General features: G+C 29.2%; 5 protein-coding genes across 6 annotated transcripts; 3 read left to right on the top strand and 2 right to left on the bottom strand.

Moving 5' to 3' along the window:
* The first annotated feature begins 191 nt into the window (after window positions 1–191).
* Window positions 192–1592, top strand: LOC124499334 (uncharacterized). The gene is made up of 2 exons (XM_047063227.2): window positions 192–1014; window positions 1093–1592. Exons 1-2 carry the CDS (start codon window positions 192–194, stop codon window positions 1590–1592), a joined length of 1323 nt encoding a protein of 440 aa, XP_046919183.2.
* Window positions 1593–4045: 2453 nt separating this feature from the next.
* LOC124499339 (uncharacterized) lies at window positions 4046–5165 on the top strand. Its single transcript, XM_047063234.2, has 3 exons — window positions 4046–4375; window positions 4443–4730; window positions 4792–5165. Exons 1-3 carry the CDS (start codon window positions 4152–4154, stop codon window positions 5054–5056), a joined length of 777 nt encoding a protein of 258 aa, XP_046919190.1. The 5' UTR covers window positions 4046–4151; the 3' UTR covers window positions 5057–5165.
* Window positions 4982–8516, bottom strand: Adss (adenylosuccinate synthetase). Its single transcript, XM_047063226.2, has 6 exons — window positions 8013–8516; window positions 6984–7211; window positions 6404–6933; window positions 5702–6353; window positions 5387–5634; window positions 4982–5324 (listed from the first exon to the last, which is right to left on the bottom strand). The coding sequence occupies exons 3-6, from the start codon at window positions 6924–6926 to the stop codon at window positions 5272–5274; spliced, it is 1476 nt and encodes a 491-aa protein (XP_046919182.1). The 5' UTR covers window positions 6927–6933; window positions 6984–7211; window positions 8013–8516; the 3' UTR covers window positions 4982–5271.
* Window positions 8517–9269: 753 nt separating this feature from the next.
* On the bottom strand, window positions 9270–10533 carry LOC124499338 (uncharacterized). 2 transcript variants are annotated; one of them, XM_047063233.2, is made up of 2 exons: window positions 10334–10533; window positions 9270–10273 (listed from the first exon to the last, which is right to left on the bottom strand). In XM_047063233.2, exon 2 carries the CDS (start codon window positions 10270–10272, stop codon window positions 9490–9492), a length of 783 nt encoding a protein of 260 aa, XP_046919189.1. In that variant the 5' UTR covers window position 10273; window positions 10334–10533; the 3' UTR covers window positions 9270–9489. The 2 variants fall into 2 exon arrangements, with proteins under 2 accessions (XP_046919189.1, XP_046919188.1); XM_047063232.2 differs by having other exon boundaries at window positions 10338–10533.
* Window positions 10534–10606: 73 nt separating this feature from the next.
* Window positions 10607–15944, top strand: Rab3-GAP (Rab3 GTPase activating protein). Its single transcript, XM_047063307.2, has 8 exons — window positions 10607–11134; window positions 11196–11794; window positions 11861–14055; window positions 14130–14488; window positions 14552–15121; window positions 15203–15369; window positions 15479–15631; window positions 15702–15944. Exons 1-8 carry the CDS (start codon window positions 10804–10806, stop codon window positions 15852–15854), a joined length of 4527 nt encoding a protein of 1508 aa, XP_046919263.1. The 5' UTR covers window positions 10607–10803; the 3' UTR covers window positions 15855–15944.
* Window positions 15945–17453: the final 1509 nt, after the last annotated feature.

Here is a 17453-nt window from a genome sequence, read left to right as displayed (position 1 = left end):
TATATATGCTTAAGTAACCATTGTCATTTGATCTTTGATTTTCCATTTGTTTTTTTTATGATAATGTTCTTTTTTTTTATTTTTCTTATAATAACCTTTGCCTTTATATTCTAACTGTTGAATTAATTTAATTTGAAATGTTGATATTTTTATAAAAGAAATTCATTCCAATCAACCAAATGCAAGGAAAAATGTTAGGCTTATTCTTGTTACTAATAGTTTCGCCTATAAATTCATTATTAGCTCAATCGAATGATGAATGTACAAGTTTTCAGAAATCAGCATTAAATAATATACTTTTGATTGGATTGATCAATAATGAACAATTATTATTGATAACAGTTAATTCTAAATTATATCTAATTTCCTACAATGAAGATCCAAAATCTGGTGATGTTAATGTCAATCTTAAATCAAATTCACCAACAATTCTGGATAATTATTATCCACAGTTAGTAAACGATGTTCGATTCAAACGAGCATTGGCACAGAATTCAATACAACATACATTCATTTTTTTCTGGCGTACACGTTTACGTATGGTATTCATTGGTGATGACACGATTGAATATTATCCCGAATGGTCCGAAGTACATAACAATAGATTTCGTTTGCCATCAATTGAAACAATACCATTATCAAGCTATGATAAAGAAGGAAAAATTCTTTACATGCTTAATGTAAAATCAACCGAATTAAAAATACAAGCCATTTATCTCGATTCATTTCCATGCGATATATTTGATATGGAAAATATTTTATCCAATCCACAATATCGTTATATTTGTTATAGTGGTGATAAAAATTTTATGTACATTGAAACATCCGTAGAAAAACGATGTTCATCACCAGTTAAACTATTGGTTCGAATAGGTTTTATTTCTAAAATAAATGTCTATCTCATCACAGAAAGATATGTATATTTCTTTTCACGACAAGCCCTAATAAATACAGGTAAAAATTATCATTTCTACAAGATATTGACCACATCGTTTTTTCAATGTCAAGAAAAAGGTATCGATTTGAAATGATCATTATTCGAATATTTTTATTAACAACAATCTGATTTTTACAAATTATTCAATTCAAAAGAACAATCAACTATCGAAGAGGTGAACGATGATGAGCCCGTTTACGAGGATCATTGGAAACCACAAATGAATAATAAACATAAAAAAACTGAAGACAATAAATCCAGTGAATTCAATTTGAATTATTTATGGATTATTTTGGTTGTAGTTGCTTTTCTTTTTCTAATCGTTATTTTCTACCTACATCTTTCAATTCGTAAACGAAAAAGATCTCCAAAGAGAAATTATGGACAAAGAGCATCAAGCTCAATAGTATCGAATATCTCATCATCTAGAGTATTATCTCAACAAAGTATGGGATCACGACAATCATCATCAATAATGAGTAGATTTTTAACAAGTAGAGGTGGAGGCTCAAGAAGATCACCATCAACTTCAAGAGCATCTACGCTGAGAAATGGATGGGGATGGCGAACTACACAAAGAGCAGCAACGATATCACCAACATCATCACAACAACCGAGTACTTTCAGAACAAGAAGAATGTCGATTAGAAATTAAAAAAAAATTATATTTTATAATGTAATAGCTTTTAATAGTTAAAATTTATTCATTAGAGAATTAAAGATAAACATAATGATGACGAAAAAAAGACGATCACTGAATCGATTAAGTGATTTTTCAAAGATTCAACGATTGCAATGGCTAGTTTAAGATTTGAATTTTGCAAACGTATCTTGTGATGACAGAATCGATGAAATCAAATTGCAGGCCATTATAGAGAGAAAGGATTGATTGCTTATAACAGTCATTCTCAACCACTGTGCCGCGGCACTTTTGTGTGCCGCGAAATTCTAAGATTGTGCCGCCAAATTTTAGATTTAATAAAATGAAAATATTTTTTGTTTTGATACATTTGAATATTATGGTAATCCTGAATCAAAAACATGTACTTCGATTAGTCAAATATCTATTAATAGTTGTGCGAATTGTTTGTAGTGGAACCAACATAAGAAAAATAAGTATAATTAAACAAACAAATAAAAGCAATTCTTCTTTAAACAATTTTTTATTAATCAATGTTTTACAAAAAGTGCTAGATTCTAGAAATGGCAAGTCCAAACTAACACGACCAGTTCAGAATTCAAAATCGAGAAAATAACAAATCCAAACTAACACGATCAGTTCAGAATTCAAAATTCACAATCAAGAAAAAGGCAAATCCGATCTAACACGATCAGTACAAAATCAAGAAAATAACAAATCCAACCTAACACGACCAGTTCAGAATCGAGAAAATAACAAATCCAAACTAACACGATCAGTTCAGAATTCAAAATTCACAATCGAGAAAAAGGCAAATCCGACCTAACACAACCAGTTCAGAATCGAAAAAATAACAAATCCAAACTAAAACGACCAGTTCATCTTCAATGGCAGAACATCCGATACATATCGAATTAATTAAATGTAACAAACATTATTTAACTCTGAATCTTGGAAAACACAATTCATCATTGAAAATAATTTTTAATGAATCTAAAAAACGGTATAGAAACCAACCAATTCTGGTAACTAATTCCAATAACTAACCATCTGAACTGCTCGTGTTAGGTTGGATTTGTTATTTTCTCGATTCTGAACTAGTCGTGTTAGTTTGGATTTGCCATTTTTTTGATTTTGAATTCTGAACTGGTCGTGTTAAGTTTGACTTGTTATTTTTTTTATTTTGAATTTTGAATTCTGAACTGATCGTGTTAGGTTGGATTTGTTATTTTCTCGATTCTGAACTGATCGTGTTAGGTTGGATTTGTTATTTTCTCGATTCTGTATTTTGAATTCTGAACTGGTCGTTTTAAGTTTGACTTGTCATTTTCTCGATTGTGAACTGGTCGTGTTAGATTGGATTTGCCATTTTTTTGATTTTGAATTCTGAACTGGTTGTGTTAAGTTTGACTTGTTATTTTTTTTATTTTGAATTTTGAATTCTGAACTGGTCGTCTTAGGTTGAATTTGTTATTTTCTCGATTCTGAACTGATCGTGTTAGGTTGGATTTGTTATTTTCTCGATTCTGAACTGGTCGTGTTAGTTTGGATTTGCCATTTTTTTGATTTTGAATTCTGAACTGGTCGTGTTAAGTTTGACTTGTTATTTTTTTTATTTTGAATTTTGAATTCTGAACTGGTCGTCTTAGGTTGAATTTGTTATTTTCTCGATTCTGAACTGATCGTGTTAGGTTGGATTTGTTATTTTCTCGATTCTGAACTGATCGTGTTAGGTTGGATTTGTTATTTTCTCGATTCTGTATTTTGAATTCTGAACTGGTTGTTTTAAGTTTGACTTGTCATTTTCTCGATTGTGAACTGGTCGTGTTAGGTCGGATTTGCCTTTTTCTCGATTGTGAATTTTGAATTCTGAACTGGTCGTGTTAGTTTGGACTTGTCATTTTCTCGATTGTGAATTTTGAATTCTGAACTGATCGTGTTAGGTTGGATTTGTCATTTTCTCGATTCTGAACTGGAATAAACGAATTAACAACAAATACACTATATACTGTTATTTTTGTAGTACATATTATATATTATTTTATTTAGCACATTTAAAATCATTATCATAATCTATTTTACGCAGTGCTTTTTCTTTGTGTGCCGCCAAATTTTGAAATCGTAAAATGTGTGCCGCAACAAAAAAAAAGGTTGAGAATCACTGGCTTATAATAATTATATTGAATGCGAAAAAAACTTTATTGTCATCTTGAAATCATTTTGATTGTAAACAGCATTATCCATGTCATCATTTAATTTAATAGGAATTCACATTAATGTACCATTTATAGAAAGTTACAGTTGTTTGTGCTAATCCATCCATTCATCAATCATTGAATAAATGCAATATATGCATGTAAATCAAAAAAAAAACATGTTTGCTTAAAAACAGGTTACATTTGCGTAATCAAAATAAATTTGAAAAAATAAGCAAACGATAAAGCAAGATATAAAAGATGAAAATTTTCATGGTTAAATTTCGAAGAAAGTTATTCTGAAATCACAGATATTTGCGTCAACATATAAGTTTTTTTGTTGTTTGACATAATTCAGAATATGAATCATTAAGAAAAAATGAACATCGGCTTTAAAATCAATTTGAATCTTATCATCATCTTAATATGGACGATACTTTGTCTAATGTTTATGGTACAAGCTAAATCATCTCCATCTTCAATTGTAATAGAATGTGATGATTATAAAAATTTAGAAGAACATATGCTTAAAATTTCGGGAAATATAAATGACAAACGTTATCCATATCCGTCCAAAGATGAAGAGTTTTCAACCTTTTGCAGGTAAGTAGATTTGATCAATATAGTAGTAAACAAACATTACTTTTCATTTAAAAAAAAATAATTGTAGAAATATTAAAACTGGTGCAAAATTTACCAAAGATTACACACAACAATGTCTACAACAAAATCCATCAGGTAAATCAATCTTGACGATTATAGCCTATTCGATCACACAGTCGGCAAAAAAATATTGTGCACGTCGTAACCCGAAAATCCGCAAAGAAATGATTCAAATTGCAAAATGTACCAATCCCAATCGTAAGCTTTTAACTGAATGTTTCCAAACCTATTTGGATCGAATGAATTTGACTTTTAAAGTTGAACCTGATAAAAATAAATTTCCATATCTATGTTGGTATGTACAGAATGAAGATGCTCACTTTTTCCATTTTTAACCATAAAAATTTCATTCTCAGTGTAACCGATGTATTATCTACTTGTATGACTGAAAAATTAAGAAATGGTAATCCGGTTTGTTCGGAAGAAGCGATCGATAATTTCCAAAAATTTTTTGGTGGCGCAATGAAAAATGCAATGAATTTCGCTTGTGAGAATTTCGAAGATCAACAAGACCGTTGCCAAAATATGATAGAAAAACAAGTGAAATTAAATGGAGGTTTGCCGCATGTTCAATGGCGAACACCATTTACTATTCTTATAGAATTTTTCAAAACATTGTAATACCTTTTTCTTGTGAAAATGCCATCATAAAAACAAATTGAAAATATGTTTGAAAAAAAAACATAACAAATTTGCAGATATTAAAAAATATTCTTTCCGAAAAAACAAAGCTTGATAATATATTTGAATGGTGAAAAATAATGTTGGACAAAACTTTTGTGTGGAAGATTCATTTTTTTTTGACCATAAATATTGTCCATATAATTCTTTAATAATCAAAATAATTGTATAATTGAATTACGTGATGCGCCAACACCGATCCATTTTACTGTAAAAAAAATTATGATAATTTTTCTTGGATATAATTCAACAAATTGTCTAAATACTTACTTGGCTTTCCTAACAATGACTCTACTTTTCGGACATAATTTTGAGCTTTTTCGGGCAAATCATCAAATCGTCGACATTGGCTAATCGAACATTTCCAACCGGGTAATGTAACATAATTGACGGTTACTTTTTCCATATCGACAATGTTTGACGGTGGCGATTCAATTTCACTGCCATCAATCATATAGCTGATGCCAATTTTTATCTCAGATAATCCATCCAATATGTCCAATTTAGTCAATGCAATACTTGATTAATTATTATGTTAATTAATTGGGATTAAATTAACATTTCCAATAAAAAAAATATACTTACGCTGAAAATCCATTGATCATATCGGCATAACGAAGCAAAACAATATCAAGCCATCCACATCTACGTTTTCTTTTGGTGGTTACACCAATTTCTTTACCAACTTGTTGAAGATAATCGCCAATTTCATTTGTCAATTCAGTTGGAAATGGTCCATCACCTACTCGAGTACAATATGCTTTAGCAACGCCATAAACATCACCGATGAATCTTGGAGGTATGCCTAATCCGGTACAAGCACCACCAACCGTACAATTCGAAGATGTTACATAAGGATATGTTCCAAAATCAATGTCCAGCATGTTTGCATTGGCACCTTCGACTAAAATGTTTCGTTTTTCATGAATCGATCTTGATATGAATGGTATTGTGTCAATGACACAAGTGCGAATATGTTCTCTCATTTCTTTTATGCGTTCCAATTGTTCGTCAACATTTGCTTTCAAGTCAGGGAATTGAATCTGATAAAATTTGACTAAAGAACGAAATTTTTCTGAAAATTTATCAAAATCACCCATCAGATCGGCCATACGAATGCCAATACGTGATGCTTTTGTTGAATATGTTGGCCCAATGCCTTTTTTTGTCGTGCCAAGACTTTTCGTTCCTTTAGCTTTTTCGATTAAACCATCGACTTCTTGGTGGAAATCAAACACTATCGAAAAAAATATTTCAACAAAGTATACATATTTAGAACACACTTACCCAAATGAGCACGATCAGAAATGATCAGACGTTGTTGCCAATTTATGAGACCTTTTCCTTCGTTTTTGTGAATCTCGTCTAATAATTGGCCTAGATGGATGACCACGCCATTACCAAGAACGGATGTAATATTTGCATTAATGATACCACTGGGTAATAAATGGAAATCATATTCAACACCATCAGCAACCACAGTATGACCTGCATTATTTCCACCTTGACATCGACAAATGACATCCATCTCAGAAGCGATCAAATCGACAATCTTTCCTTTTCCTTCATCACCCCATTGTGAACCAAGAACGACAGTAACCTTCGAACATTTGCTATAATCGATTCTTAATGGCTGGATAGCAGAAGAATTTTGCTGTTCAACACCGGAATCGTTGCCATTTGCTAGCCGATTTCGTTTAGAATTGTCGTTTTGAGTTTTATTAATAGAATGATATGAATGATGGCAATTATTCTGGTTGTGATTATGATGAGGACCACCATTTTGTTTGTTCAAATCGATCGTTGCCATAATTTTACTGAGATTAAAAAGATAAGCTTGTTTAGATAAATTCAGCAACAAACAAACCTCGATTAGCCAAGTTATCAAAAAAAAACGAATGAATGAGATCAAAATTTTAAAAAGTTTCTTCTTATTTAGATCGATGATTCCACTATAAAATGAATTTCAATATAATAAAAAACAATATGATCTTGAGCTTAATGTTGTTGTTGTTGTTGTTTGAATTCTCTTTTTCACTTTACAGTTGTTGTTATATTATCAACATCTTGAAAAAAATGATTGGAAAACACAAGGCTAAATGTGATGAAAGAAAAATAATAGTGATAATTGTATTAGCAATTGCACTTCATTCATTTATTCATCAAAACAAGAAGGGAAAATCAAACAAAAAAAACTAAATGAATTCGGTCGTACACAAAAATTTTATATATACGATACATTGACAAAAAAAAATTGAAATAATAAACCTAACATCATACAACGATGATGATGATGACAATGAAAACGGTGGATAGAAATCGAGCTAATTTTAACTAGATATTTTGTCAAAAAAAAAAAAAGAATTCGAAATTAAAAACCGGATTCATTTCAGATGGGAAAAATCCTTAGTTTTCATCATTATCATTATTTTTGTTTTGCTAGATTTTACTTTGCTTCGTCATTGTCAAATATAAAAACAATGAGTATTCATATCTAATCTTGAAAATGTAATATAATATAAAAACATTATTATATTCGTGTCATTTATTTTGATATCAAGATGTTCTTGATAATTCATTATTACGCAATTATCACAAAAATTAAAGAGGGAATCTGATAAACATAAATTTGGCGAAAATGTTTTTTTTCACATTGATAATGATCATGAAATCATTATTTTGTTTCTATTATATATAATGGTGAATAAAACATAATAATAATTTTGTGTTTAATGAAAAAAGAGCTCATATTAGTTATTTACATGAACATGAAACCTCAGCAATGAATTCATGAATATACAATTACATGAAAATGAATCTTTTTTTTAAGTTAGAAGTCCCTTTTACACAATTTTTAATCTGAAAAAAAGAAGTAGAATGACTTATTTATACTTACTTTTTTTAATTTGACCAATTTTGCTTCAAGTTTGCAATTTGTATGTATATATTCACATATGAATCACATTTACACAATATATTCTGATGGAAACTATGAATTTCTTAACTGTAGCCTAATCGATCGAATGATGAATAAGAATATTCTTTATTTTTGTTTTTATTGAGAATATAAAAGTTAACAACACATTTTTCATCCATTATACATTGGTTTCATCCAGTATGATTATATCGATTGTAAGACATGTACACACACACACACACATATATTTATTATACAATGTTATATGTGGTGATATTGAAGGAATGACAACAATATTAAATAAAGAATTGTTCGAGAAATGAAGTTAGAGAGCAATCATCATAATTCTATTGCTCACATGAATTGACAATATAATATAAAAAAAAATGTTGCTCAAAAAAAACGGCGTGCACATGTACATGCTGGAAAAAAATACGCCATGCGAAATTAAAGATTTGTTGTCTTCATCATATATATATATATACCTCTTTCATACTCTTAGTGATCAGGCGCTTATATTTGCCGATATAGCTATATACATCGGAATGTTAATTTATCATAGAGAAAAAAAATGTCGCATACTCAAAATTTCTGATTATAGACGCATGCCGTCGGAAAAAAAGTATCATCAAAAAAAAAAAAAAAAATTATCGATACTATATCTTAAGAAAAAAAATGGGTTTATGATAAAAATATAAGTATAATTACCTCGATTGATTCGTTGGATTTCTAGTTTGGCAATCAGATTCTCCAAGCTGAAAAGTGTCAACGAAAGTGATTGACAAACATGCATTTATCTGACGAATCACTGGTTAAAACCAGTTATTGCTAGCACATTAAACAAATTTTTTTTTTCTCGTGGACGTTTGATGATTATGATTACATGTTTTAATAGTCAATCGTTCAATCATAATATGTTTCAATATGTTTCTGTTTGATATATGCACAGAATTTCATGTTCGTTCTTGTTACCCTAAAGTCCTATGTATAATAATGTTCTTTTATAATTTCTTAATGGTAATCGGTGATTTCTTGCTGAGTTTTCTTTGATGTCGATACTTATTGGAAACTTTTTTTTTTGTTTCGTCCTTGGTTAAATTGCATTGTGCTTGAACTTTTTGACCTAAGGGTTTTCATTAATCTTAAGCTTTCTTTTGTTATGCAAATATTACGATAGTCATTCCATAATCAAACACCTTGTTTCATATGATGATGATAATATAGCAAACAATGCCATTTTACGAGTAGCCGAACATTCATTCACAGTTTATTTACAATTTTTAACTGAAATAAAAAATTATTTATAAGAATTCAATAGTTAAGAATGAATTAAGATTCTAACTCGAAATTAGATTTGGCATTCGAATCTGCATGGAAATCTTCCATTTACAATATATTAGTATGATTTGATTCATGTCCATTTCACTTTCAGTCAATATTGTAACATTCTTCAATTTTAAGGCCGTTTCAATATTGTCCACCATCGGAATATCATTTGATTAGATGATTGTTTCGTTATCAGCCTCTTTAACATCATTCGATCCTGGGCGATTTCGTTATCACTCACCATCAGAACATCATTCAATTCCGAGTCTGTTTCGGTATCAGCTTTCACCAAAACATCACAAAATTCCGGGTCTGTTTCGATCTCAACTTTCACCGAAACATCATCTGAGGAAGAGGAATGTTCAATATCACTAAACATGGAGTATTCAAGAGAAGTTCCTTGTATTTGAGATGTATTAGTCGACTCCTCTTGGGGATTGTTTCCATCGATAATCACATCTGGATGAGTTTTAACAATGTGTCGATGCATGTTGGTATGTGTTTTAAATAACTTTCCACAACAGAATGTCAGAGACTTTTGTTTTGATCGTATTTGATTATATGCTTTGGTGATTGAACTTCGTTGATCGAATTTTCTTCGTTTTTTTATTGATAAGAATTTCGGTGTTATTTGCTTGGAAATATTGAATTTTTCCGTCACTAATATCCGAAGATCTGATGAAATTTCGGATGAATCAGCTATGCTTTCAATTTTATTCTGTATAATTTGAAACACATCAAAGTCCATGCTAAAAGATCCATATGAATGGACAAAATCATTGAGTTTATCAATCAACTTTCCATAAGCTGGAATGATGAATTCATCCTTGATTCCTTCATTTTCAATCCAGCTCATTAATTGATCCATAGAAACTTTTATCGAACGGGAAATATTATTTTTCTTTTTTGACATACTGAAATTATTGAGATATTAATTAAGTAAAAATTCAAAAAAAAAGAAATACTTTAAACACCTGCTTTTTAAAATGTCGATTTTCCAAAAATCAAAAAGGAAAACATGATGTGACAAACGCTAAATATTCAAATAAATCGATAAATAGAATCCGAGCTCAATTAATTGATATTTAGTAAAGTTAACTAAGTGTAAACTAAATAAAACCCCCCGGTTTTTTGAAAAGTAGCGGCACAGTTTAAAGTTAGTTCACAAACTAAAAGTGTAATACTTCTTACTTATTTTCTATGCTTCCCAAACCGGGAGGTTTTTTTGGATTTAGGATTCATACAACAGCAACATCATCGTTTTCTTTATGTGGTAGAGGCATAGCCAATTTTTTCAGTTCATCACTAATGATATTCATTCATCATGATGCAGCACAGCTGATTTTATTGATTTGTTTACGTCATTAAATTGGAAATTGGAAAAATTATTTTGGATTCTTTCAAGTTTTTTTTAATTGTGTTTTCCCATTTTTTTCGGACTACAATGTCAGCCTCAGTTAATCTATTTTCAATTGTAAATAATTTAGATGATATTAAAACAACCTTAATACCTGAAGATCAAACCAGGCAAGAAATGTATCGTGATGATGATTGGGATAATCGTTGGAATTGGGATACAAGTGAATTAGTCTATGAAGATGATAATAATGATGATAAGAAATATGTATGGCTTAATGAATGTATTATTTCTATATCACCATTTTCAGATATGATGGTCATTGGACGATCACGAACAGTATCCATATTTCATTTGAAACAAAATTCTAGTAATAATCAAACTGAATTTAATTCGATTTATACTACAACGTTACCTGGTTTGTTCGTTTAAAATGATAATCATATTTGTTTCATTAATTGTTAATTTGTTTTTCATAGGAATTGAAAATGATGAAATACTTACAAATATTGTTTTGTTACCCTTTGTATCACATAAAAAATCTGCCGTAAATTTTCGTGATTGGACAGCCATTATAGTTGGATTCTCGTCAGGTTATTTTCGAATCTATACGGAAAATGGAAAATTTCTTCTATTGTCACATCTTTTTCATGATGAACCAATCGTTGAAATTAAATGTCGCACATATTCTATCAATCAGCTATTATCGGATCAAACGGATGAAATTCTAATTATTTATCCAACTGCCGTCATACAGATTGATGGTTTTAGTCTATTTCAAACTATTAAACTTTGTCGTAATCGATTAACAAAATCGGATGAAACCATAGACAACATTGGCGGATTTTTCAACACCAAAGAAAGCAATCAAACACCTTTTACATTTAAAAAATGGACATTTCAGACATCATCTGATGGTCGAATCTATGATTGTGTTAATGTTTGTTCTTTTGTTAAAAATGATTTCGATGCTTTAGTATCACATTCGATTGATGGAAAACCATTAGCCAATGATCATGCTAATCTTTTTTTCACTACTGGAACTAATCCTTATATTGGATTTTATCGTGCACAAGAGGTAAATCGATAAATTAATGTAAAATTGATTGAAAAATCATATTTTTTTTCATTTATTCTACAACAGGGAACAACACATGCTATAATTGATGAATTATCTCAATATTTAATGAATAAAGTGAAAAATATGTTTTCTTTCTTCAATCAACAAAAAGAACCAAATGTCAAAGAATTGATTAAACCATCGACAAACGTTGGATCTGATTTATCTCTATTCGATGAACGTTTAGGTCTAAAAATTTGTCTTTCACCAAATCGAAGATTAGCCGCTGTAACCGATGATTTTGGCCGCGTAATACTGTTTGATATGCAAAATTTAATTGCTGTTCGTATTTGGAAAGGTTATCGGAAAGCTGAAGTTGGTTGGATTGTTATCGATGAAGATTTGGAACAAGAGAATCGAAAACAGGCACATTTCCTTGTCATTTATGTACCAAAACGAGGTATATTAGAAATTTGGTGTGCGCAGAATGGACCTCGTGTAACAGCTTTTAATGTTGGAAAAAATTGTAAACTTCTCTACATTGATCATACTATGTTTGGCCTTAATTATATCATTCTACAAAACATAAAAAATACGATGAGCTTTCAAGAATATCAACGATTTTTTGCATATTCAAGATGTTTTCTATTTAATTTTGATACTGGAACAATTTTCCGTTTTCAGGTTCCATTTCTTTGTTCGTTGACCGATAAGAATAGTAAAAAAACTCGTGATATCCATATATTGAAAGATTTAAAAAATCTACTAAAAAAATCTGATTCAATCGATAAAATGATGAAAGAAAAATTCTACAATGAAATAACAAAATTAATTTTAATGCTAAAAACTGCTGAAATACGACGTGAATGTATTGAATTAATATGTAATACTTGTGAAGATCCCAATCTAATACTTTTATGTACACGAAAATTACATAATGATTTACTACAATCATTGGATAAGAATGAATTAGATTTTGAAAACAAATTGATTGCACAGATGTGTACAAGAATCATACAACTTTGTCAATATTATATCAGCATACAAGAAAGAACTGAAGAATTGCAGGAAAAATTTGAAAATATCATTCATCAAAGTGAGCAACCACCTGATATACAACAATTGATGGAAAAGCTAGAAGGTTGGTCAGGAAATGATGTTGTACGTATACTATCATTAATTACATTTCGTCAATCGATATTGAAAATGGATCCACAAATGAAAACATATTTAAGTGAATTAAATCTAACGATTACGGAAATGTTATCACATTTTACATTATATTATAATCATCTTGTTAAACGTGATCAACAAGAAATTTTCGAAAATTTACCCATTGAAATTATATTGATGAAAGAAGAAACTCAAACAACATCAAGAAAATTGGAAGACAATAAGCTAAAAATGATGAATATTAATGATGATCATTATATTAATTTGAATAGATTATCAACATATTTATTTTTTGCAATATTCTGTGGTGATGAATCTAATTTGGAAATTTTATTGAATGATACGAATATTATATTGTCAAATTTATTGCTTCTATTGTTTAACGCATGGATACATTCAAAATGTTCAATTTATTGGCCTTGTTGGACGACATTTTCAATGGCTTTTAGCCATATTATAAATACAATAAATGCTTCACAAATAGACAACAGAAATAATGAATCAAATGACGTAAATGAAATTCAATTTGATTTTTCATGTTTTGATGATCATCTAAGTCCCAGTTGGATTGATATTATTAAGCTAATTTATAAGTCAACAAATATTCCGGCTGCATTCATAGCAATCAATATGATTAAAGCACTTATACATCGAATAAAAGTTGAAAAGAAAATGGCCGAGATAAAAGAAAAAGAATTAAATGATAATGATGATGAGAAAAAATCCTTGCATAGCATTGTATCGGCCGATAATGAATGGGAAACATTACATTTGGACAAAGAAAATCTAAATTTATTATCAAAACAACTTGAAGATTTATTTTTACTTGATTTGTTGCTCAAATCATGTAATTCATCCGTAATAACAACAAATACAGCGCAAACCTTGAATAATGGTGTGAAAAATATTGAAAACATATCATTATCATTTATATTGACCAGTGGTCCGGGTATTGTTTCGGAGATTGTTGCCCGCTGGGCTGTGTATCATAAAATTGATCCCAAACTTCTTAGCACATGTCCACGAATTGATGTTGATTCAACACTATCTTCATCGAATGTAGAATCGTATGATGAGGAAAAAATTCCAAAAAATTATATTCAAAGGTAAACAATGTTTGCTTTTCGAATGTTCTCTCAACAATTTTATCGTTAATAATCTTAATTTTTCCTATTAATAGTGATTTAGAAACCGGTTCCAATGCTGTAAACGAACTTTCAAGATTAACAGCACAATCAACATTGGTCGAAATTTTAGATCATGTTCGACGATGTTTTCCAAATTGTCTTGATTCTGATATATTACTTATAAATTGTTTTTGGGAATTATTACGACAATGGAGTAATCAACCATTAATACATACAATTGAAATGGCATTAGAATACTTGGAAAAAGTATCAAGTTCAGTTTTGAAACATAATGTTGCTTCAATGGCATGGCGTTTATTTATACAAAAAAGATTTGAAATTCTTTGCAATCTGATCGAAAAGATGGGAAAAAAACCTAAAGATCGTGTCATTAAGAAAGAATTGGGAATGGGTAATATTATAAAAAGCGAATTTTTTTTGTCCAAAATTAATGTTTGTTTATTTGTTTATACAGATGAAAACAATTTGGAAGAATTTTCAAATTTTAGCTGTGATTTAGTAGATTTTATGATAAGAACAAGTGCATCATCGGAAACAGAAGCATTGCCCTTATATACAATGGATGATTGGTGGAATAGTTTTAATTCATTGCAATCATATAATACGAATTATAATGAAGAATTCATCAAATATGATTTACAAACAACAACCGGCAACAAATCTAAACAACCCAAGCAGCCATCATTATTGAATGAATCATCATCATTATATTCGTTGAACATTCCATTAGCAGTGATGGCAATGCATCAAAAAATGGCCAATATTGATCTATTGATTGAATATTATCATCTAGCACAATGTATTCAATTTATTATAATATTTTCTGTGCGAAATGTTCGTCCATTATCATTGTTTCCATCATCGATACGAGCATATTTTTTTAAAGATCTTGTTTCATTTCTATCGATTGATACTACTAATGATGGTATCATATTAAATGATCCCGAAATAACTGAAATTCGAAGAAAATTTCTTACTAATACAATTACATCGATAGTACAAACAATTCCATCGTATAGAAATGGTATGATATTTTTTATATATATCTTTTTTCTTTGAAAATTAATTTCCATTATTTCTTTCTTTATCGAATGAAAATCGATAGATACCAATGATAATAAAAATGAATGCCAACAATTCTATATTCAAGCAAACAAATGGTTCGGTAGGATAATTCAATTGGCAAGAGAATGGAATTTAGATATCGATCGTATACGTGGGCATTATGTACATGAACTTTTTCTTTACGGATGTGATCCGTTAGCCGAAGAGGTAAATTTTGTTGAAAAGGTGTTTGGTCGTTTTTTCTTATTAACCAATAAAAAAAAATTTCTTTATCATTGATCTTAATTTTATCTACTAACAAACATACACACCAAAGCTTATGTCTACCGTATCGGATACAAAAAGTTTAGGTCGTCAATTATTGATCATATGTGGAATACGATTGTGTAGCGTGCTGAATTCAAAATTCACATCATTAGATGAAATATCGTTTCTTGCACCGAATGTACTATTCTGGATCAAATCCTTGGTAAGTCATTTCGTTTGCGTTTCTTTCTTCATTAATTTTTTTCTCTTTTTTTTTGTTTCAAATTTTTAAGATTATTGATCCAAATTGTTTTACTGATGTGCCTAAATCATCAACAATTTTATTGTTGGAGAAAATATCAAATTTTTTATATGATGCAGACGATGACTTGGGAAATTATCGAATCTGTGAAGAATTATTATCTGCTTTCAAAAGATTTGTTTGAATGTTCTTTGTTGTTGTTGTTGTTGTTGTTGTTATTGTTGATTTGTGAAATAACTGGAAAAAATCGAAATAAAATTCTTTAAAAGTCAAATTAATAGATTGAATTTTCTGTTTTATGACTAAACATTGATACTATTTATAATTATATAAAGGATAAATAATTTTAATGATTAATCACATTCAATCATCATCAAATGTAATACGATTATAATTTTTTTTTTTTTGATTTTGCTTGAAAAAAAATTCAATTTGTTCACAACAAAATCACCATCATTTGCTTAATGATAATAATCATAATGATGATGATGACGATTATTTTCTTTTTTCTATCAAATTCTTAGATTATTTGATGAATTTTTAGCTGTTTTTCTTTCGGGTTGCACTCATTAGATTCGACAACATTCTGGCCAAATTCATTCTCATAAGAAAACATAAAAGTAAACAAGTAGTTTTTTTCTTAAAATATTCATGCTTTTTACGCTTGTCATTTGTGATTTGTAAACAAACAAACACAAACATTCAATGTGTGTGTGTGTGTGTGTGTGTTGAAATTAATCATTTTCTGATGATTATCCGAGGATTAAATGATTTGACTGTAAATAAGAAAAAAAAACTTTTTTTTCCATTTCAATACAAAAATCAATCATTATTATTATCGAATGAATTTTCACTTTACTTTCAATCTGTTTTCTTTCTTTTTTTTCCCCTTTACAGTTTGCTTCACTGTCATATTTCTCTCTCTCTGTGTGTGTGTGTGTGTGTGTGGATGTTTGGGGGTAAAATGTTTTTTATTTTTTTTTTTCTCAAAACAATTTAGTAATCATTTTCTTGTATTTTGTTTCCATTAAATTGAAACATTTTTGGCTACTAAAAATAACTTTGAATTTTATAAAAAAAAAATTTGACAGCAAAAATTTTTTTTTCTGAAAAAAAATCAACAGTATTTCCATCATCAATCTATTTGGCAGAGTGTCTTTTTGTATATTGTTATTATTATTATTATTATTATCATCAATCTATTGGACTGTGTTTTTTATTTCTCTCGCTAACTTAGTGATCGATGACAGTCCATCATCACTAATTGAACAAAAATGAAATCCGAAGGAGAAAAAATAAATAAATGTTCATGTGAAAACAAAACAAACACACAAAAACGTGTATAATGTGTTAATAAAAAGATGTATTTCCTTTTTTTCATCATTATCGTTTTAAGTAAGCGAAGATATTTCATTCAAAAAATTTACTCATCAATAACAAATCGAATTTTTTTGTCTGATTTTGATTTTGTAATGAAAAATGATGTTTTCAATGGTGGTTAAATGTTAGAAAAACTTTTGTTCAATGAATGTGAATGAAATCATCATCAAGTTTTGGAGAGAAACAAAAATATTGTGTTTTTTTTGCAGCAAACGCATTTCATTCGAAATCATTAATCATTATGAAAGAATGGACCGACCATTTTTTGAAAAATTGGTCAAATATTCTTTCTAGTATTCTAGTGAATGTGATGAATCCAAATATTCGATTGATTGATTGATATTATTTGGATTTTTTTTTGGATTATTGTATTGTTACTCTGTCAATGCTATATAACATTGAA

Source organism: Dermatophagoides farinae, chromosome 2 (genome assembly GCF_024713945.1).
Source record: "Dermatophagoides farinae isolate YC_2012a chromosome 2, ASM2471394v1, whole genome shotgun sequence".
Taxonomy (NCBI): domain Eukaryota; kingdom Metazoa; phylum Arthropoda; class Arachnida; order Sarcoptiformes; family Pyroglyphidae; genus Dermatophagoides; species Dermatophagoides farinae.
Note: the sequence above shows the minus strand (reverse complement) of the source record. Positions and strands in the feature narration are given on the sequence as shown.

Excerpts from the sequence above, each read along its gene's own strand:
- Adss (XM_047063226.2), bottom strand. The coding sequence starts at position 6,926 with ATGGCAACGATCGATTTGAACAAACAAAATGGTGGTCCTCATCATAAT. Across the intron at positions 6,354-6,403 it reads TTCTGATCGTGCTCATTTGG|TGTTTGATTTCCACCAAGAA; the intron begins GTAAGTGTGTTC and ends TTTTTTCGATAG. Across the intron at positions 5,635-5,701 it reads ATGATCAATGGATTTTCAGC|TATTGCATTGACTAAATTGG; the intron begins GTAAGTATATTT and ends TAATTAATCAAG.
- Rab3-GAP (XM_047063307.2), top strand. The coding sequence starts at position 10,804 with ATGTCAGCCTCAGTTAATCTATTTTCAATTGTAAATAATTTAGATGAT. Across the intron at positions 11,795-11,860 it reads GATTTTATCGTGCACAAGAG|GGAACAACACATGCTATAAT; the intron begins GTAAATCGATAA and ends ATTCTACAACAG. Across the intron at positions 14,489-14,551 it reads TAAGAAAGAATTGGGAATGG|ATGAAAACAATTTGGAAGAA; the intron begins GTAATATTATAA and ends TTGTTTATACAG.
- LOC124499334 (XM_047063227.2), top strand. The coding sequence starts at position 192 with ATGTTAGGCTTATTCTTGTTACTAATAGTTTCGCCTATAAATTCATTA. Across the intron at positions 1,015-1,092 it reads TTTTCAATGTCAAGAAAAAG|AACAATCAACTATCGAAGAG; the intron begins GTATCGATTTGA and ends TCAATTCAAAAG.
- LOC124499338 (XM_047063233.2), bottom strand. The coding sequence starts at position 10,272 with ATGTCAAAAAAGAAAAATAATATTTCCCGTTCGATAAAAGTTTCTATG.
- LOC124499339 (XM_047063234.2), top strand. The coding sequence starts at position 4,152 with ATGAACATCGGCTTTAAAATCAATTTGAATCTTATCATCATCTTAATA. Across the intron at positions 4,376-4,442 it reads GAGTTTTCAACCTTTTGCAG|AAATATTAAAACTGGTGCAA; the intron begins GTAAGTAGATTT and ends AAATAATTGTAG. Across the intron at positions 4,731-4,791 it reads AAATTTCCATATCTATGTTG|TGTAACCGATGTATTATCTA; the intron begins GTATGTACAGAA and ends TTTCATTCTCAG.